This window comes from Syngnathoides biaculeatus, chromosome 10 (assembly GCF_019802595.1).
Source record: "Syngnathoides biaculeatus isolate LvHL_M chromosome 10, ASM1980259v1, whole genome shotgun sequence".
Lineage (NCBI taxonomy): Eukaryota > Metazoa > Chordata > Actinopteri > Syngnathiformes > Syngnathidae > Syngnathoides > Syngnathoides biaculeatus.
In genome coordinates, this window is record NC_084649.1 from 821,158 (window position 1) to 842,468 (window position 21,311).

The 21,311-nt window shown below is 40.3% G+C and overlaps 1 protein-coding gene across 3 annotated transcripts; it reads left to right on the forward strand.

The window, feature by feature from the left end:
• Positions 1-2,126: 2,126 nt before the first annotated feature.
• Positions 2,127-20,896, forward strand: snrpe (small nuclear ribonucleoprotein polypeptide E). Of its 3 annotated transcripts, none has more exons than XM_061833422.1 (5): positions 2,127-2,315; positions 10,634-10,660; positions 10,730-10,792; positions 14,464-14,542; positions 19,276-20,715. In XM_061833422.1, exons 1-5 carry the CDS (start codon positions 2,262-2,264, stop codon positions 19,392-19,394), a joined length of 342 nt encoding a protein of 113 aa, XP_061689406.1. In that variant the 5' UTR covers positions 2,127-2,261; the 3' UTR covers positions 19,395-20,715. The 3 variants fall into 3 exon arrangements, with proteins under 3 accessions (XP_061689406.1, XP_061689407.1, XP_061689409.1); XM_061833423.1 differs by lacking the exon at positions 19,276-20,715 and adding an exon at positions 14,843-15,034; XM_061833425.1 differs by lacking the exon at positions 19,276-20,715 and adding an exon at positions 20,758-20,896 and having other exon boundaries at positions 2,129-2,315.
• Positions 20,897-21,311: the final 415 nt, after the last annotated feature.

Sequence of the window (21,311 nt, forward strand, 5' to 3'; positions counted from 1 at the left end):
TGGTATAATAACATGCCCATTATTAATCTTAACCACCCACATTTCTGAAAGATTCTTGATCCTGCATGCCCACTGAGACGTCCATTCAAATAAACGAGAGACAACAACAAAATATATTAAAAATAGATTATTGTGAGTGCAGTATGAATTCACAGGTGTCAAACTTACCATCAGTAATCTGGAATTTTGTTTTTAACTGCACGAAGTCTTCTTTCCTTCTCATCTTAACCCCATCAAGGGTTTGGCACACCCAATCATCCTCTTCGATCTCTCCCTGAACACTGCAGTCACTCATGCTACGTTAAGCAGTCTGTTCTGAAGGTTGTCAAGTAATGTACAACACTCCCATCTAGAGGCTGAATACTTTCATCTATGTGATTTATAAATTCAAGAAACCTCAATATTAAGTTTTAAGCATGCATAATATAAATAAAAGTAACAACATACTTACATGTATTTTCTGAGCGGCTTATCCTCACAAGGGTTGTGGGAGTCCTGGAGCCGATCCCAGCTATCATTCGACAGGAGGCAGGGTACACCCCAAACTGGTTACCAGCCAATTGCAGGGCACATAGAAACTAACAACCATTCACACTCACAAACACACCTAAGGGCAATTTACAGTCTTCAATTAATGTTTTTGGGATGTGGGAGGAGGGTTAGGGTTGTACCTGGAGAAAACCCACACGGGCACGGGGAGAACATGCAAACTCCACACAGGCAAAGCAAGGATTTGAACCCCGGCCCTCAGAACTGTGAGGCCAACGCTTGAATCTGTTGCTCCATCGTGGCACCCATAATAATAATAATAATAATCATAATTGGTGGCTCTAAATTGCCTCTAGGTGTGACTGTGAGTGCGACTGTTCTCCGTCTACACGTGACCTGCAATTGGCTGGCAACCAATTTAGGGTGTACCCTGCCTCCTCCTAAATGACAGCTGGAATTGGTTCCAGCACTCCTATGAACCACGTGAGGATAATGGATGGATGATAATAATAATAGGGTGTTACCAAGGTTCCACCACCAAGTCTAAGAAGACTCCACATGGTTCTCAGGTCTACCTTTGTCTTGTTAATCTTCCTCCCCACCACCAGAGTCATCCTAAAAACCATCATCCTATGCTGTCGAGCAACACTTTCCTCTACCATTACCTCACAATCAGTAACCTTCATCAGATTACATCAGATGACCAAAATGTAATCCATCTGAATGCTTCTACCTTTGCTTTTTTAGGTCACCCTATGTTGCTGCCTTTTTTTTTTTTTTTTGGGGGGGGGGGAGTGGTCACTCCTACCATTTCCATCCTTTTTCAAAGTCTTCCACCATGATAGTTCCTTTATTTACCCATCACTTCTTCCTCATCCTGGTTTTCTTCACCAACATGACCATTACAACCTGCATCTATGACAAATTTCTCTGTGTCTGGGATGCTGAGAACTACTTCATCTAGTTCCTTCCAGAATTTCTCTTTCAACTCTAGCAAAACCCTACTTGTGGGGCATACGCACTAATCACATTATACATAACACTCTCAATTTGTCATTACTTGATCTGATACTCTTTTAGCCTCCAATACATTCTTCGCTAACTCTTCCTTTAAAATAAACCCTACTCCATTTCTCTTTCCATCTACTCCATGGTGAAATAATTTAAAGCCTGCCCCTAAACTGAGCCCGACTGCCTTTCCACCTGCTCTCTTGCATGCACAGTATATTACCCTTTCTCCTAATCATCATGTCAGTCAACTCCTGATTATTTCTTGTCATAGTCACAACAGTCAAGTTCCCCATACAGAGTTGTTAGTTTCCTCTTCTGTTTCTGCCGAAACGTCCGCTTTCCTCCTCTTCTTTGTCTTCGACCCACAGTAGCTGATTTTCCACCAGTGCCCTGCAGGTTAACGGTGCCGGGGGCAACTTTTTTAACCCGGGCCTCGACCGATCCAGTGTGGGATTATTTAGATGAATATTTTTTTGCAAAGGCCCTTCCTAATGCAACCCTCTGGATTTATCCTTGCTTGCAACGGGCCTACCGATTGCATTTGCTTGTGCACCCCCACCCATGTGCACGGAAATTGAATTACATGTAATAATGACATCCTAGCAGAGGTGGTGCTGTTGTAAAAACAGCCTGTTTTATCTCAACTGCAAGCAAACGGAAGCCAGCCGTTCATTGACGCCAACGCATGCGGTTCGTAATTGTCTCGTGTGCATCAAGTCAAAGAGTTTTCGTTCACCTGCAATTGAGAACGCTTTTGAAGAATGGCTTACAGAGGTCAAGGACAGAAGGTTCAGAAGGTTATGGTTCAGCCAATTGTATCCTTTTTTTGTCTCTTGATGAAGGACATGGAACTCCCCTATTTAGCTTTAGTGGCTAAGCTAACTGTTTCGCGGGTGTAGCTAAATAATTTTGACGCACAAGAAAACGGGAGTCTCATCCAGCCTGCAATAACGCTGAAACATACATCTACTATTGGAATGTGGTTGATGGTGGTCTTTATCAGTACATGTTCCAATTAGATGAGCGTTCAGTGAATGTGTGTGACGCGCGGTCAATGAGAGCAATGCTTACGATAAAATATGCGAAACGGTACATTTTATATTTCTACGTTTGTTATTGCTAGCTACTGTTGAAATACAGGAAAAATACACCATGCAAACGATCAGAGACTAGTAAAATTGATGCAACGCGGCGTGACTACACAACTACTTAATTTTACATTTTTAAAATTATTACCTATTTCCTTTTGTGTCAGTTTTGCGCCCCAAACGAATTAATTTCATTTCTGCATTTGAGGACCAGCGCTATAATCTTGAGGAGAAATATTTTGCAGGTTAATCTCACAGTCGTAGTAGTAGTAATACATGTAAACCTCAAAAGAAACTGAACATATATGTATTCACACATTTTAAACTTTCTTTCATCGGACATCACCCAAGCATTCCTGTATTTGTGTACATGACCCCTCTTATTCCTCTCTGGCCACATTTGCCATGTTTTTCAACAACTCGACTCAAAGGTTTTGCTGCTAGGTACAGATCGTATGGTAGGATCAGGATTTTCACGTTTAGGATTTTTAGGACTGATCAGCGATACGTTCACAAGATGAACTAATTTATCTATTTAAATGACCTTTATATTAACTGTATATACCTGTGTACTTAATTAATTGAGTCCCCATAGCTCAGTGATTAGGGCAATGGTTTGGTATACCAGGGGTTGCATCAGGAAGGGTATCCGCCGTAAAAACTGCCAAACAAATATGAGCGTTCATCTGAGATGTCACGCTGTAATGACCCCTAACGGCACAAGTTGAAAGAAACTTACCTGTGTAATTAATTGCTTAAAAATATGTTACAATAAATAATGTATCTTTGTTCGTCTATTTATTCCTGTGAGGCATAATGACAGAAAAAAACAATGATCTTCCATGAAATGGCATTAAGTACACACAGAAATAATGTATCTACTTTTTGTGACATGTTGGTTTGGCATGAGATTTTTCACTGGCAAACTATGAGCCTTGGCTCCATAAAGGTTGTAAATCTCTGGTCAGATCATGTATTCTAATCAGGTCAAACCAACACTACAATTTACTTGCCAACTTACTGTTATGACATTTCTTCACATGCACTGAAACTTAAAGGAGAAATCCAGTTCTTTGCATGAAATGTATCCAATAGGTCATGTAATATGTATCCTATTTTGACAATGTGATGTTAAATCCTCTCTAGTGTTTTGAGAAGATTTTTATCGACAATTACAAATTTTCAGGGGTGCTGCCTTTTTTATTCACATGATCTATGTGGGCATATGTGACGTGTACCGTGCTTTTCCAAATGCTGGATTACATGGGACACATTATCCCCAGCGCTGATTTATCCTCATCTGATGAAGAAATAGCAATATCGGTTGATCGGGAAGACGGAGGAATACTTTAATACAGATTTTAACCTGTGGCTCTAATTAATGTTGAATATTCGGATGAGTTCTTCGGGCGGAATGACTTGGAGTCTGACTACTCGGAGGGGCTACACATGACATAAGTGTGTAAACAAAGACCCCAGGGATCTCTGGGCTGACAGCCGCGGAAGATTCTTAGGATGGGAGTGACGCGGAGTCTGACGAGCGAGCTTCGATGTCCGGGGTTAACGAAGCTGGCGGTGCAGGCCGTTAGCCCCGGACGCCAAAGCTAGGCTAAAGTTCTCCGCTAACACGAAGCTAGGTTAAAGGCCTCTGCCGGCTGGAAGCTCGGCTCGCGGCCCGCCGCCGGTGCTCGCTCGTTAGACTCCGCGTCATTCCCGTCCGGAGAACCATCTGCGGCTGCCGGCCCGGAGCTCCCAGGGGCCTTTGTTTACGCACTTAAGTTGCACGTAGGCCTCGGAGTAGTCAGACTATGCGTCATTCCGCTCAAAGAATCATCCGAATATTTAACATGACTATCATATGCCGTTCAAACTTGCTCGATAGTATAAATATTTGCATTTTGCGACATGAACATTAAAACTCGTTTGTGGCAGATTACTCGATTGGACAACAGAGTTATACAGTATAACGATCCAATCGTGTTAGTGGTTAGTTTCACCATTGCCATGTACATGTGTTCTCGGTTCTCAGAAATCGCAATGTAACTTGTTAGTTAGCCAAGTGATAGCGCGAACTGAGCGACGGTGTGTTCATAGTTTTACGATGGCGAAAGTGTTAGGAAAAAAGGATGAAGATCGAGCGAGAGCAATTGATGAGGATGCTGGAATCAAAAACTGTTTCAGATGGGCATGGCTTGAAAAAAGTGTAACCGTGCAGATAGGACCGAAAACGGTATCAACATGTCTAACCGAACACAAACAAAAAGTGGACATTCCCGGCAAAGTGCTGTGCACTCTGTGTTCCGATAGGAGCTCACCCCCACCCCATCGACAGAGATTTTCAGTGTTTTTCCAAATTGGTCATTCTCATCCCTGCAAAATAGGGTACACATTACATGACCTATTGGATACACTGTACGTGAAAAGCACTGGATTTCCCCTTTAAGAGCATGACTCAACACAAGCGTGTTCACACACAACCAGTAGTGCTCGCACTAGCTTGCTAGGCTATATTACATTTTGTTGCCTACTTCTAAGCCATAGCATATTAAAAGTATGTGATTATACCTCAAGCAAGCCTTACACGAACGTCCTATCCTGGTTTTAGCACCGATGAGCACCAACATACTTATTTGTACTGCCATTTACTTATATTACAGTTTGCACGATCCACTCGTGTTGTTAACCATATGGTAACGAGTATATCTCTGATCTGTATTTGAATTGACGGTAAAGCCCAGTGATCGTTACAAAAAAAAGAGATTCTTTGGTGTCGGAATACAAGATTTAATTGTAGCAGTCTGACACAGTGCAATCATGAAAGCGCAAATTTGTCGTGTAGTCTGATCCGTCCATTACATGTTGTTTCTCACCCGTCTTTCTCTTTCATGCCACTTTTTTTTTTTTTTTAAATAATGAGTGGCCTTTTGATATTTACAGTTCTACACATCAAAAGTCACACACCAGGGCTAAAAATAAACGCACTTTTGTATTCTGTGCACGATGGAGATGTGGAGTAAATATCTTTTGCGAAGCCAATGACGTAATTGATGTGATGAACTGTTTATGACATTAAAGCCGGTAAACATAAGATGCTCGTTATCGGCCGGTACCACTGATCAAATTTAGTCTAGTTAGCATACTGGTAATGTCGGCACCCAATGACTACACTTATCGAAAGCACTTGTGTGCACCTTTTGCGTTATATGGTATTTGTCACTTTTGTAAGAAACAATTTCCACATTTGTTGGTGCTCATAATTACGCCACGCAGAATGCAAAGATAACGTTATGTCCGTTTAGTAGAACATTTTCACTGATTTGAACCATGTTAAGTTCAACTTTGTCTTTAGATCCCACAACATAGAATCTTTGGGGGAGAGAATGGGTGCCCGCCTTTACATTTTATCATCAAATTGTTCCACATTTTTTCCATTTTCTATCTTATCTTTTCCTTATTTTGGTGTTCCATCTTGCAACCGCTATGTTCCTGCTCTTTTGACGTAATCGCTTCACTTTCATGTTCTACTTACCACACATCTGTGTAAGCCCATTGTCAGCTGTCACCGCGGTAAAACTGCGATTCACAGTTTGTCTTTTAAATGTTTTTGGAGGTGAAAAATGCAAATTTCAAATTGCATACTGTCATGTGAGACAGCGTAATTCAAGCCTCAAAGCTGACAGTTTCTATTGATTAAATCAAAATTGTATGATATGGTGGCATTATTTCTTCACTCCTCAATACATGTAGAACAATCATACAGATACTGAATTAACATTTCATGCCAATCAGTTTTCATGCATTAATTCGCCGATCCGAGCAATGATGTTGATTATCGATACCGATCTCCACACAAGACATTTATATCTTCGTCGGATATGAATCCAATAACTAGTTTATCTGTAGCCTTGTCTTCTGGCGCAATACTGTAACTATCTGGTGGCAAGTAGTTTTTTTTTCCCCAATCCGTGAAAAAACACGTCTGTGTGGGACGATTTTGCAGAGTCTCTAACGAGTAATAGATTTGCAGTCACAACTGAAGTACAGGGTGGAGAACTCCAGCTAAATTATTCACCACACCAAATTTGATCAGGGACCTGAATAATGTACACAACAAGTATGCTGCCATCAAGCAACGCAATGTGGTGGTGGTGGGCCAAAAAAAGGAAAAGTCAAAAAAGCACAAACTAGACAACACCTGTCCACATACAGTGAAGAAAATAACTTCTCCCACTTAGAAATCATGGACGGGTCTGAAATTTTCATCGTACGTGGATGTCCACTGTGAGAGAGATAATCTAAAAAGAAAAATCCATAAATCACAATGTATCATTTTTTTTTTTTAACGATTTGTGTGATACAGCTGCAAATAAGTATTTGAACACCTGTCTTATCAGATAGAATTCTGACCCTCAAAGACCTGTTAGTCCAACTTTAAAAGTCCACCTCCACTCCATGTATTATCCTGAATCAGATGCACCTGTGTGCGGTCATTAGCTGCATAAAGACACCTGTTCACCCCATACAAACAGTAAGACTCAAACTTGTAACGTGACCAAGAACAAAGAGCTGTCCAAAGACACCAGAGACAAAATTGTACAACTCCACATGGCTGGAAAGGGCTACGGAGAAATTGCCCAGCAGCTTGGTGAAAAAAGGTCCACTGTTGGAGCAATCATTAGAAAATGGAAGAAGCTAAACATGATGGTGAATTTCGATCAGAATGGAGCCCCATGCATGCTATCACCTCATGGGCTCTCAATGATCCTTAGAAAGGTGAGGAATCAGCCCAGGACTACACGAGAGGACTTGGGCAATGACCTGAAAAGTGCTGGGACCACCGTTTCCAATGTGACTGTTGGGAATACACTAAGACGTGATGGTTTGAAATCATGGATCGGAAGGTTCCCCTGCTTAAACCAGCACATGTCAAGGCCTGTTTTAAGTCTCCTAAGGACCATTTGGATGATACAGAGGAGTCATGGGAGAAAGTTTTGTGGTCAGATGAGACCAAAATTTAACTGTTTGGTCATAATTCCACTAACCATGTTTAGAGGAAGACGACTGATGAGTTCCATCCGAAGTACACCATGCCTACTGTGAAGCGTGGGGGTGGTAGCATCATACTTTGGGGGTGTTTTTCTCCACATTGGACAGGATGACTGAATTATATTAAGGAGATGATGACTGCAGCCGTGTATTGTGAGATTTTGGGGAACAACCTCTTTCCCTCAGTCAGAGCATTGAAGATGGGCCATGGCTGAGTCATTCAACGTGACAATGACCTGAAATACACAGTCAGGAAAACCCTGGAGTGGCTCCTTAAGATGCATATCGAGGTTTTGGTGTGGCCTAGCTAGTCTCCAGACCTAAACCTAATAGAAAGTCTTTGGGAGGGAGCTGAAACTGTGTTTCTCAGCGACACCCCAGAAACCAGTCTGATCTAGAGAAGATCTGTTTGGAGAAGTGGGCCAAATTCCCTCTTGCAGTGTTTGCAAACCTTGTGAACAACTAAAGGAAAGGTTTGACCTCTGTAATTGCAAACAAAGGCTACTGTACCAAATATTAACATTGGTTTTCTCAGGTGTTCAAATACTGACTTGCAGCTCTATCACACAAATAAATCGTTAAAAAAAATCATACTTTGTGATTCCTGGATTTTTCTTTTTAGATTCTCTCTCACAATGGACATGCACCTACGATGAAAATTTCAGGCCCCTCCATGATTTCTAAGTGGAAAAACTTGCAATATAGCAGGGTGTTCAAACACTTATTTTCTTCACTGTAGCTGGGACAATTGAGAACATTAGAGAAAGCATGTGAATAACAGGTTTAAATAATTTGATTACAGTAAGGTAGCACCGATGGTTTGTCATGTATTGTTAATTTAACATAAACCTATGTCAGTGGCAAATTCCACGAATAATCCCTTTGATGTCATTGTTTTAACTTTTGTGTAAAATGCTTGAGAATAATTTTGAGGATGCAGTAAAGGATACAGTACCTGAGTATATAGAATAAATAAAAATGTCACATAGATACAATGCTCCATCAGGTGATTGGATCAGGTATTGTTTTTTTTTTTAAACCTGCTGTTCGGTGATTGACCCCAAAAATATGGTGAGCATAAAATTTAATTCAATCATATTAAAGGTAATAAGTGGAAGTCTGGAGAGCACCCATCACAGTGGATAATAGATGTTGTAATCACACCGTGCATGATGTCACTGTTCCCTACAAGCGAAGCAAACAAGTTACACACATACAGAAACAATTCCTGCATTCTCCAGTCACATCTAGGTCTGAAGTATCACATTTGTTTCAGTTGTTGTTTCAGCTTCAGTTCACCAGCTCTCTGACATTTCTGCGTTTCTTTCTGTAGAGTTCGTCCACCTACATAATCAAATTACGTCACTGGCCAGAAGTGTCGGTCAAACCATTCTTCAATGCTAAGTCGGTTGGAGACAAGGCGAAAATGCGTCTTATACCACGATGCTCATAGAGTTTTATCGGATACTGTAAAACATTTAGAAGGTGATAATAAACAAAGATACATGGAAAAATGAGAGACTCTTGGCATAGAGGACCCATATTTCATGCCAAAGTCGATGTTTTCGCCAATAAGAAATTGGACTATTAACCAGCTTCCGCTTGTCTTGAACAACTGCATCTACACGTATCTGGTGAGTAAGTCGTCGAGATTTACACAGAAGAGTTTGAAAGCGTACAAAAGTCTGGGCGCATATGAATACTTCATTGCTGGATCTGTTCTTCATCAACAATAAATCCTACATAGTGATGGAGCCTCTCAGATCTTTTCAATACAAATACCAATATTTAAATAAATGACCCCTGGTTTTACACAAACTCGCATTCATTAACTATGCTTGGGGGAAAAAAAAAGAGCGAGTCGGCTCCGACACAAAACGTGTTGCAGCCACACGTTAAACTTTGTAAACTTCTGACACTTTTTTTTTTAAATAGGCATTGTTCTCAAATGAGTCCTATGCGTATTTAAAAAAAGAAAATAAACAGCTGAGATAGGCTTCATCCCCCGTACACAGAAGCGCGTTGTGGCGACATTGACCTTTGGTAGACCTGTGTTACCAACGATTTATTTTCTTTTTTAAATACGCATTTGAGTCATTTGAGAACAAAAAAAGTCTGTCGGGGAGAGGTTTACCGAAGATAAACGTGTGGCTGAAACACGCTTCGTGTACGTTGGAGACGCCTCCATTTTTTTTTTTTTTTTTTTTACGCATTGTTCTCAAATGAGCCAACTTGGCATTATAAATACTTGGAAATTTGAGATTGAGAAGAATAATTCCTACCTGAAATGAAGTAATCGCTACACAGTGTGTATTTGGTTGGGCACCATCCGTCACGTTTAATTGCTGAAATCCATCGATCTTTTCTTGTCTTTTCAGCTGGTATTCCACAGAATGATCTCTTTGAATATCTGTCTTGTCTGTTGTAACAACCAACAACATAACAAGTCTCCGGCATTGTGTATATTCTGCTCCGGTTCAATGTCCCCCACAGTCGAGCAGCTCTTTTTGACCGGCAATATGGCACAGTGAAAATGGTGACATCACATGGACAAGCTTGAGAGTGCTGCCTCAACCTCCAGTGATCGATTACTTTGGCAGTGCTTCATTTTTGTACAACTAGAACCCATGTACCACTTGTATTTTTACCACAGTCTTAAGATTCACTGCGCATATTGCATTGAATCCTTTGAAACCAGGCTTTTAAATGCATGTGATCTGACCACATTTGTTTGTTAAAGATGGATTAACACATCCAGAAACCAACATTGGAGCACAGTCCTCATGACGAAAAAATCCGGAACTTCAAATTTTTGCAGATGTACCAGTCCAAATTTAATCTGTACAAAATAATCACCACCACATGTGAATTTTACCCAGTACAATAACTGGGACTTAACAGAAATGTACATTGTACTTGTAAATTCAGAACATTTTCATAGTTTTATGTTAACTTTTATCACTGTAATTTTAAATAATTTCTTTGACCACATTAATCAGAACCTAATCTTCAGATACCTCCAGAACGTAAGTATATGTCTTTCCATTCTGCTGATAATTCGGTGCGATTTTAATTATCTCTTCACTGATTCACAGCGCTCAAGGATCCAGGTGTGGTTGTATGAACAGGTCAACATCAGAATAGAAGGCTGCATCATTGTAAGTCCCGCTCAAACGTACAACTTCAACTGTAGGACTTTATTCTGTTATGGCTCTTTTACCTGGAAGAGAAATTAACCCCAAATAATAAATTGCTATTTATAATTTGTCACACTCATCGTAGTCTATGAGCTACAGGAAGTTCTCGGTTTCAGACTGTCTCGACCTAAGACCTTTCAACTTTACGACACCAGAGTCTTGTCCACCATTATGGCTCCAGCACAATAGTGTTTCTGCTTAACTCATGCATATGGCTTATCTGTGGTTGTGCGCTGGGAGTTTATTTTCTCTTTTCGCCCACCTTTTTACACATTATGGCCCAAAAGAAGAAAGCTGCTGGTTTTTTTTTTTTTTTTTTTTGACTGTTGAACCGAGCCTTAATATAAAAGAAAAAACAGAGAAAGGATTAACACCAACGGACACGACAGACATAAAGACTTGGGCTTCAATTGGATGACCATTGCGATTATTATTAAAGCCCAACTGACATCCCTATATACATTGTAAAATAGATGAAAAATACATATAACGTGATTACCTTCAATGTCTATATGAAAAAATACATATGAGCGGAGAGCGTGTCATCCATGCGCAAAGTTGTGGAAGTCTCATTCGACAAGTGGTAGCCATAGTCCCTGCAACGTCATCAGCAGATGTTACACTGGGACATTCACCATTAAAAACACATAGTGGCACCTGCTATGGGACACGAAAGCTCTTTTCGAAGAAGAGAACATTTCACAATTGAGTGAAGTGACCGGGTAAATATTACCCTATCGTTGCTAGCCATGTTTAGATATGTGGATCACTTCTAACAGACTCCCGACAGTATGTATGAGCCACCCCGGCAGCAGCTGTGCTCGACGGACGAGGCTACGTACCCTCCCCCAAACTATTATTATTTTTAATAACTTTATACACACCTACCTGTTATTTGGAACCCACGAAGCTGTCGTCCTTTGCTCCTGTGCAATCTATTTTTCACGACAAACCGGGTCTTTTTTAAAAGTATGAAGAGTAAATCCATCCTCCCGAGTGTTTGAACAATATCGAGCAATACAACGAGGCGACATTTTGGCTAACATGAAGGAAGAAAGAGCTACCTTCCAGCAGGTAAAACTAGTATAAACACATGAGACCGCCTGAGTCCGCTCTTTCTGACAATGTCACTTCCTGTTTTTTCTCCAAAACAAATCCCTCGAGAGGATTTTCATGGCGGGACTTACAAAAAGCCATACACATCAAAATCATGTTGTGCGGTAAAAAAATTTATGGGTCCATTGCAACTTTTTTTTTTTTATTATTAAAAACATACGAAAATTCATGCTTTTCGTGTCAGTGGGGCTTTCAGGACAAAGGCCGTCTTTTAACGCACGTAAAGGGTTTCGTCTCTACGAGGGATACAGTGATTACGACCCAACTTTTTTTGTGAAGTAAAAAAAAAAAAAAAAACAAATGTTCTTCAATTGTTGCCGAGATGGAAAGATTACTCACGTTATGGATTGAGCATCCGAATCAACGTAGGCATAATATTGGCCTCATGTTCATTAATGGAAAAGGCACGGCATATTTGCCTAACTTTGAAAGAGCCGAAAGGAGAGGATGCTGAGGAGGAATTTACCGCTAGCAAGGGCTACCTGTACTTGCTTACTTAGCAATAACTGAGCGCAGCCTGACTTCATTCTTCACCATCCCACCCTCCCTTCCCTAATAGTAAGTGAAACATCTTGTTTTTTACTTTAATGTATTTATTTTTTTTTATATGAAGTACTAACACCCATCCTTTTCTGAAAATCTTATCCTCACGAGGGTCAGGGGAATGCTGAAGCCAATCCCTGCCATCATTGTAAATTTTGCTTTTAATGGTGAAATCTGATTTAAGTCGAAATTCGAGTTAAATCGGTACTGTGGCAAGAGAGCTTAGTCATAGACCGAGGAATTCCTGTATACTAATGGATTCTAACTTTTTGCTACAGTACATTTGATACAGTACAATCCTTACACTAGTCATGTAAAGCACAGTTACTAGGACTACACAATAGATTGTTTGAGCATCGTCATCGTAATGTACTTGTGCGTAACGGTCACATCGCAGAGTCTGCTGTGATATCGGTGTAATGCAATATACCATAATTCAACTGTAATAAAGTGACCATTATTTATAAAACACCATTTGTTTCTAAATTGACAGAACAAATGGTTTGCCAACCTCCACAGGGAAGGTGTGAAGGTATTATAATCCACCATTTGCAGAATACTTTCACGGAATAAATATAGAGGCCATACAAAAAGCAAAACACACATCTGCAAAAGCAATCAGAAGGCCAGATTGGATTTTGTAAATGACAGATGAGTCACAAGTTTTAGAACAAAGGTTTCTTGATTGGCAAGATCAAGATTGATCCCTACTAAAGTGATCGAAAGGGCAAAGTATGGAGAAAAAAGATTTGGAAATGATCCTTAAACAAGTTATTCTGTGTACTTGGGCTTGCTTGCTAGACTGCTTCTGGAATGGGCTCACTAGTCTTTATTGATGATGAATTCTGTAGTCTTGAAAACATGAATTCGGAAGTCTTCAAAACAGTTTTGTTCGTGAATTTACATAAGGTTCTTTCAAAGTGTTCTTTGATCCTTTTGAAATACAATACATAATTTAAAAAATGGATTACAATGAAAATTATTTCGCCCTCATGGATACCAGGGTCTGACATGTACAGTGGCCTGGGGCTGCTGTCTCTGGTGGCCACCTGTGTATAGAAACTGGCCTTCTGGGGCCAGTGCAAACTTTCCTTGTCGAGAACAGCTAAGAGCAGCAAATTTTCATGTTGGTCTGAAATTCTTTTACATCCCGTCCAACACAGGATGTTGTAATGACATGAGAAACAGTAGCCAGGACCGCCTGACTTAATCAACAGGAATAGCAGAAAATGAGTAAATGAGAAAAGGTAATTGAAAGCAATGTGTTGGAATGGACATTGTGCATATAATTACAACATTATAAAATCAAAGCAACGTTTGGTACATTTTGAATTGGAGTCCCACTCCATTCAGACGACATTTGTGATGAAGTCAGCTGGATACAATTAACACTTTTTCTTTTCCTTTCGGCTTCTCCCATTTGGGGTCGCCACAGTGTGTCATCTTTTTCCATCTAAGCCCATCTCTTGCATCTTCCTCTCCCTTCTCTCACGAACATTGTCTCCAAAACATCCAACTTTGGCTGTGCCTGTAATTAGCTCATTTCTAATCCTATCCAACCTGCTCACTCTGAGCAAGAACCTCAACATCTTAATTTCTGCTTCCTGTTGTTTCTTCAGTGCCACCGTCTCTAATCCGTACATCATGGCCGGCCTCACCAATGTTTTATAAACTTTGCCCTTCATCCTAGCAGAGACTCTTCTGTCACATAACACACCAGACACCTTCCACCAGCTGTTCCAACCTGCTTGGAGCCATTTCTTCACTTCTTCACAGCACTTATTTTAAATCATGTAATTAGTGTCTTGTCACCTTATAATTAAGACAGCATTTCTAATGACCAATATTCCTCTTGATAAAATGTGTGCTTCCACTTTTGTTTAAAATGTGGAAGAAATATCTGGCAATAAATGTTTTATCACCCTATTATTTTATTGCAGTTTTGTAATTAATGTTCTGTTCAATGTCTTTAGGGCTTTGATGAGTACATGAACTTGGTTCTTGAGGATTCCGAGGAAGTCCACATGAAGACAAGGAACAGGAAGCCACTGGGTAAGTTTACTTAATCCTGTTTCTTAAAGTTTCCTTATTTTACCAAACCAGCATTTTGTACTATTTGGGATGTTATATTGACTAAGGTGCCTCAGTAAACGTGAAATCTAAATGTAAAAAAAGTATCATCCATTCCTGAGTCAGACGCTTTTTCGGTCAAAAGGCCTGAAATCTGGTCATTTAAATTTCCCAACCTTGTCTATGTCACTAGTGAAGATCTTTGCCAACCTCTGCGCTCTAGAAGCAGCACCACCATTAACATTACACGCATGCTCTCACAAGTGGCTCTTCTACATGCAGGAAACCAATCAGAGGAAAAGAGGCGTTCTGAGCCAAATATGGACAAAGTGGATACAGCAAAAATAGTTCAAACTGAAGTAACTGTCAGAGGATCCTTTTCTGGACACTCATGACAAAACCAGTGTTTTTATGAAATAAAATTCACACCTTTACATGTATGGAAGTCCATGTTAAAGGAGGACTTTGTCCAAAATATCTATGTACAATAAACCCTCCAATCTGAAGTAATATTATTGTTACATATATTTTGGACATGCAGGATGTGACCTCTAGTTGAAAGAGAAATTCTGGAAGGAACTAGATGAAGTAGTCGTGAGCATCCCAGAGTGAGTGAGTTGTGATTGGTGCAGATTTCAATGGACATATTGGCGAAGGAAACAGGGGCGATGAAAAAAGTGATGGGTAAGTATGACATTCAGCAACTAACTATGAGGGGCAGAAAGGATGGAATTGGCAGTGAACACTTATTTCCAGAAGAGACAGGAACATAGTGACCTACAAGAGTGGAGGTACAAGCACGCAGGTGTATTATATTTTATGCAGATGGTGTAATCTGAACGGGGTTACCAACCGTAAGGTAGTGGTGGGGCAGAGTATAGCTCAACAGCATAGGATGGTGGTGTGTAGGATGACTCTGGTAGTGGGTAGGAAGACTAAGAAGACAAAGGTAGAGCAGAGAATCAACTAGTAGGACTTGTGAAAAAAGAATGTTGTGTGGTCTTTCGGAAAGACTTGAGTCAGGCTTTCGATGAACATGAAGAGCTCCCACAAGACTGGAATACTACTGCCAAGGTATTCAGAGAGGCAGGCAGGAGAGTACTTTGGCTGTCTTCTGATAGGAAAGAGGAGAAGGAGACTTGGTAGTGGAACCCCAAAATACAGGAAGTCATCCAAGGAAAGAGATTAGCGAAGAAGAAGTGGTACATGGAGAGGACTGAGGAGAGGCGGAAGGAATACGTTGAGATGCGACGTAGGGCAAAAGTAGAGGTGGCGAAGGCTAAACAAGAGGCATATGACATGTACACCAGGTTGGACACGGAAGAAGGAGAAAAGGATCTCTACAGGTTGTCCAGACAGAGGGATAGAGATGGGAAGGATGTGCAGCAAGTAAAGGTGATTAAGGATAGCAATGGAAATATGTTGACTGGTGTAAGTAGTGTGCTAAGTAGATGGAAAGAGTACATTGAGAAGTTAATGAATGAAGAAAATGGGAGAGAAGGTAGAGTAGAAGAGGCAAGCGTGAATGACCGGGAAGTGGCATTGATCAATAAGGGGGAAGTTAGAAAGGCACTAACAGAATGAAAAATGGAAAGACAGTTGGTCCTGATGACATACCAGTTGAGGTATGGAAGCAATTTGGAGAGGTGGCTGTGATGATGATGAGCCACACAATGACGTTATGGGAAAGAGTAGTGGAGGCTAGACTCAGGACAGAAGTATCTGCAAGCAACAGTATGGTTTCATGCCTAGAAAGAGTACCACAGATGCATTATTTGCCTTGAGGATGCTTGTGGAAAAGTACAGAGAAGGTCAGAAAGAGCTGGCCATGATGTATGGATTAGAGATTGTGGCTCTGAAGAAACAACACGAAGCAGAAGTAGAGGTAGCAGAAATTATGTTGAGGTTCTCGCTCGGAGTAAGCACGTTGGGTAGAATTAGAAATGAACTCATTAGAGGGACAGCCAAAGTTGAATGTTTTGGAGACAAGGTTAGAGAGAGCAGACTTAGATGGTTTGGACATGTTCAGAAGAGAGAGAGTGAGTATATTGGAAGAAGGGTGCTGAAGATGGAGCTGCCAGGCAAAAGAGCAAGAGGAAGACCAAAGAAAAGGTTGATGGATGTTTTAAGGGTGGACATGACAGTGGGTGTTAAAGAAGAGGATGCACGACATAGGAGATAGAAACAGGAAGCAGAACTAGAGGTGGCAGAAATTAAGATGTTGAGGTTCTTGCTCAGAGTGAGCAGGTTGGATGGGATTAGAAATGAGCTAATTAGAGGCACAGCCAATGTTGGATGTTTTGGAGACAATGTTCGAGAGAGAAGGGAGAGGAAGATGCAAGAGATAGGCTTAGATGGAAAAAGATGACACACTGTGGCGACACCTAATGGGACAAGCCAAAAGAAAAATAAGACCAAGATGCCGACGTGTTGTGCCCCAAACTGTAACAATGAGAAAACACACCCAAATTTGTCATTCTTTAACCTCCCGTGGGGTAATTTAATTACTATTATTATTAGTATCATTAATTACTTGATATAGTTTTGTTTTGTTTGGAAATATTTTTCACAAAAATCGGCCACAAAATGCCAGATAGTGTACGTTCTCTATTCAGTGAAACAGTATCTACAAGCAATGGGGTCAGAGCAGGAAGCACTTTAGATGTGGCAAACGCTGATTGGCTGTCAGTTTTCCTGTGGTCATTGGAATGTCTGAGTGAGAAAAGAATTTCAATAATACTTTCCAATTTGGAGATGTTTCTAGTTGAAATCTTTGGATTATTTTGCCATTAAAAGAAACACTGAACCCTCATCTACTTTTAATGTGTGCTCTCATTGCTATTTTTTTTTTGACAAAGTCCTCCTTTAAAGTCACTCTATAAAGGTCTTAATATCCCAAAATGTGGGATATTTTAAAGGTCAGCGTGAAAGGGGTGGATGTCATTTGGTTAAAATTCATGTTTGTATTTGTTTTCTCATCATATGTAATTTACAACAAGTTAATAAATTCGCAAAAAAGATAGTCCTCCAAAATGTCGGGAGATTTTGAGACGAGTAAAACAGAATATATGTGCATGAATGAGAGGAGAGTGAAGCTTTAGGGAGAAGAGATAGTGAGGTTGGACAACTTCAAATACTTGGGGCCAACAATACAGTGCAATGGTGAGTGTGGAAAGGAAGTGAAGAAACTGGTCCAAGCAGCGTGGAACAGCTGGCGGAAGGTGTCTGGTGTTCCATGTGACTTAGAAGAGTCTGTAGGATGAAGGGCAAAGTGTATAAAACAGTGGTGAGGTTGGCCATGATGTATGGGTTAGATATGGTGGCACTGAAAAGACGGCAAGAAGAACTAGAGGTGGAAGAAATGAAGATGTTCAGGCTCTCCCTCAAAGTGAGCAGGATGGATAGGATTAGAAATTAGCTCATTAGAGGGACAGCCAAAGTTGGATGTTTTGGAGACGAGGTTTGAGAGACCAGACTTCGATGGCTTGGACAAGTCCAGAGGCGAGAGTGAGTATATTGGTAGAAGGGTGCTGAGGATAGAGCTGCCAGGCAAAAGAGCGAGAGGAAGACCAAAGAGAAGATTGATGGATGTTGTGAGGGAGGACATGAGGACAGTGGGTGTTATAGAGGAAGATGCACGAGATGGGCTCAGATGGATAAAGATGACACGCTGTGGCGACCCCTAACAGGACAAGCTGAAAGGAAAAGTAGTAGATGATTTGAATTACTCAGTCTACCAGAGGGTTATGTATAATGTTTGTTGTTATTGTCCTGCATTTGGGTAACAACAATTTGGATTACGAGCAGGGTGAGGATTTATATACATAGGAACCGTCTGAACGTAAACTTGTGGTCAAACTTAGATTCGAGCCGATCATGAGGAGAGAGTCTATTTTGAAAGGTGCTCAGTGAGTGTTGCAATTCTTCCTTTTGCAATCCAACATCGATTAAGTAAATCCTCTGGATTGATTCAGCTCCTCACTCGTGGGGTGCTTTCCGTGTGATTGGCTTTGTATCGATGGAAACTGTATTCTCCCAAACAAAAAAGTGACTAAAGCAAGCAACCACAGTTGCAGGAACGTGGAACAAGTGACTTCTACCTTTTAAATCTGATGTTTGGGATCATTCTGGATACTCCTGTAATGCTGGAACACAGGAAATGGACAAAAAACACTTAAATCACGATACAGAATACCAATGCAAAAACACATCAAAAGTTGTTGTCCCGAACCTTTACACTAGGGGTCTCAAAGTGAAATAGATGGAGGGGTAAAAGAATTTTTTTCCTACAAGCTCAGGGCCGGACTGATGTTCATTAAAAAATTAAAAAATGACTGCATATAATCTAGTGAACCAAAATGCCTTCACTGCACTGTATATATCAGAGATGACACGATCCTGACCCTGGAGCTGCAAGTTCATTGGATTCAAATGACTCGTAATGTCACACAGAAAAGCCATTTCACACAGAAACCTTTCATCTCAGAATTGTGTTGTCTTTCCCTTTACTGTCCAAGAACAGACAAATCTCACAAAGCTCGAAACATCTTTGTTGTACCTTTGCCTGGCTTAGCCATCGCACCTCTGTGTGATCGGGCAAATCACCAAGCTCAGTTTCTAACTCCATCAGAAATGCCTTGACCTGGCGGTGATTTCAAACTTTGGCTGATGGTTAACTGCGCGTGATGGTGCTTATTACATGTTCCATTTTCAAGGCTTTACCACACGATTCCTGGTGAATGATACAATGGGACGCTCTCAGCTCACCTGTGGCATTTATCCAGGGTTTCCAGCTACCTCCATGAACATGTACTCTGACTCCTACCTTGTTTGAAACCGCCGGTTCTCAGTGTCCACATTCTGTTTTGGCATTTTTGATGGGTATCTGAAAGTTAACTTTACTGTTATGCTAACGACTGCTATGCTAATAAATATTCAAATGAAGCACCCTAGTGCTCAGTGTGTCACTGTTGCATTATGTGAAAAGTAGTATTTGTACGTATAAACGATCTGTGGGCTGCCACCTTGGGTTTAGAAAATATCCGGCCCGCGGGTACTTTACACCATGTTAAACCGCCGATTTGGCTGTTGCGTGTGATGCTTGGAGTTCAAGAGCAACTGACCTAACGTACGTAAATGTCTAATTAGTTCTAATGACTAGGAATTGGTGTCAAATGTTGAAGCCATACAGGGAGCAATATAGCCAATGTATGGAGAGAGGCAATAAATAGGTTTTGACAAAGAAAGTCATCACAATGTAAACTTCTTTTGGTTACACGTGAAATTTAATTATTCCTCACTGCTTTGTGACTGCCATCAAATGGTAGCTTACATACAACCTAAAACATGTGTTAGCATGCATGCTAACAGTATAACCAGTATGTTTAAGTACTTTATTGGACAATTCAGATGTTTGCAAATGTTGGAATTCAGTGCACATAAGGTGCACCACATTGTAAGGCACCGTGTCTAATATGTCGCGTAATTTATTTAGAAGAAAATTTAAGACCTCGAAGATTGTGAAAATACGGTACATTAAAAAAAAAAAAAAAAAAAACGTATAGAGAGCAAAATCCTTGAATATGCGGGCCCGCAAACGCTGAAGTGCGAAATGGGTAAGGGCACACTGTATTCACAATATTAGAATGAAGTCTTTCATGTTGGTCTTGTCTCGGTATAAAATAATGAGCCTTTTTGCTCAAATTTTAGTTTTGGGCCATTTATACCAGGCCTCGCAGCATAGCCAGCTGGGCTGTAACAATACACTAAGGTCACGATTTAATACGCGATTCTATTTTAAAAAATAAATAAAATTTGGGTGGGGGGTGAGTTAAAAAAAGGCATTGTGCTAGCAAAAACTGGACTATTTAGTACACGATACATATTTTTATAATCATGTTTGAGGTTATAGACTTAACATTCTGTGATATAAACCAAAAATTAATTTACAAAATGTTTTTTTAAAAAAATACGTGTAGCAGAATTATGAAAATTAAGTTGAGGAAATGAACTTGCTGTCTGTTCATGAACTACAACAGGAATGTAAAAATGAAGTAAAAACGTTATATTGGTCATATCAGAAACTACCGCTGGGGACAGGTTTCACTCGCAATGTGTTTTTTTTTCCAGTGCCATGTCCACATAATTTACTTTTTTAACATATATTTATAATACACATTTCTTCCTTTCTCTTTCAGGAAGGATCATGTTAAAAGGTGATAACATCACCTTGCTGCAGAGTGTGTCCAAGTGACTTCATGACTGTTGAAATATTTGTTCCTGTTCGTTAATTTCTACATTTTTTAGTTTTAAAAATAAAGTTTTTCTTTTTCAGAATTTTCTTAATTGTGTGAAATTCCCATTACTGTCACCTTACATGAGAATTTTGGTCATTGTGTTGCATTCCCATCTAGTGGCAGACTGCGGTAACGAATTGGATTTTATGGAGGTCAGCCTCTCTCCGACATGACATTCAGTACAGAAATACTTTATCAATTACATTGCAAGATTATTATTTTTTTACCTTCTCTGCTAAAATTGTTCATTGATAGGAAAGAGTATGGAGCGTGTCATTTAAAAGGTGTTTCGACTTTTTCTCCTTTTTTGTTCGTATTACTCTAGGGATTTTGATGACTCCATTCTACAGATAGTTTTCCAAACACGTGACTTCATCTGGGCACGCGGCCATGTTGGATGGGTTCACTCTATTCATGCGCTGTTCACTCTATCGCTTTTGCATACAGACCGGAGT

What these genes read in the sequence shown, in the direction of transcription:
- snrpe (XM_061833422.1), top strand. Translation starts at nt 2,262, where the DNA reads ATGGCTTACAGAGGTCAAGGACAGAAGGTTCAGAAGGTTATGGTTCAG. An exon ending in AGGTTATGGTTCAGCCAATT is followed by an intron (nt 2,316 to 10,633) that starts GTATCCTTTTTT and finishes CACATTAATCAG; the next exon opens with AACCTAATCTTCAGATACCT. An exon ending in AAGGAACAGGAAGCCACTGG is followed by an intron (nt 14,543 to 19,275) that starts GTAAGTTTACTT and finishes TCCATTTTCAAG; the next exon opens with GCTTTACCACACGATTCCTG.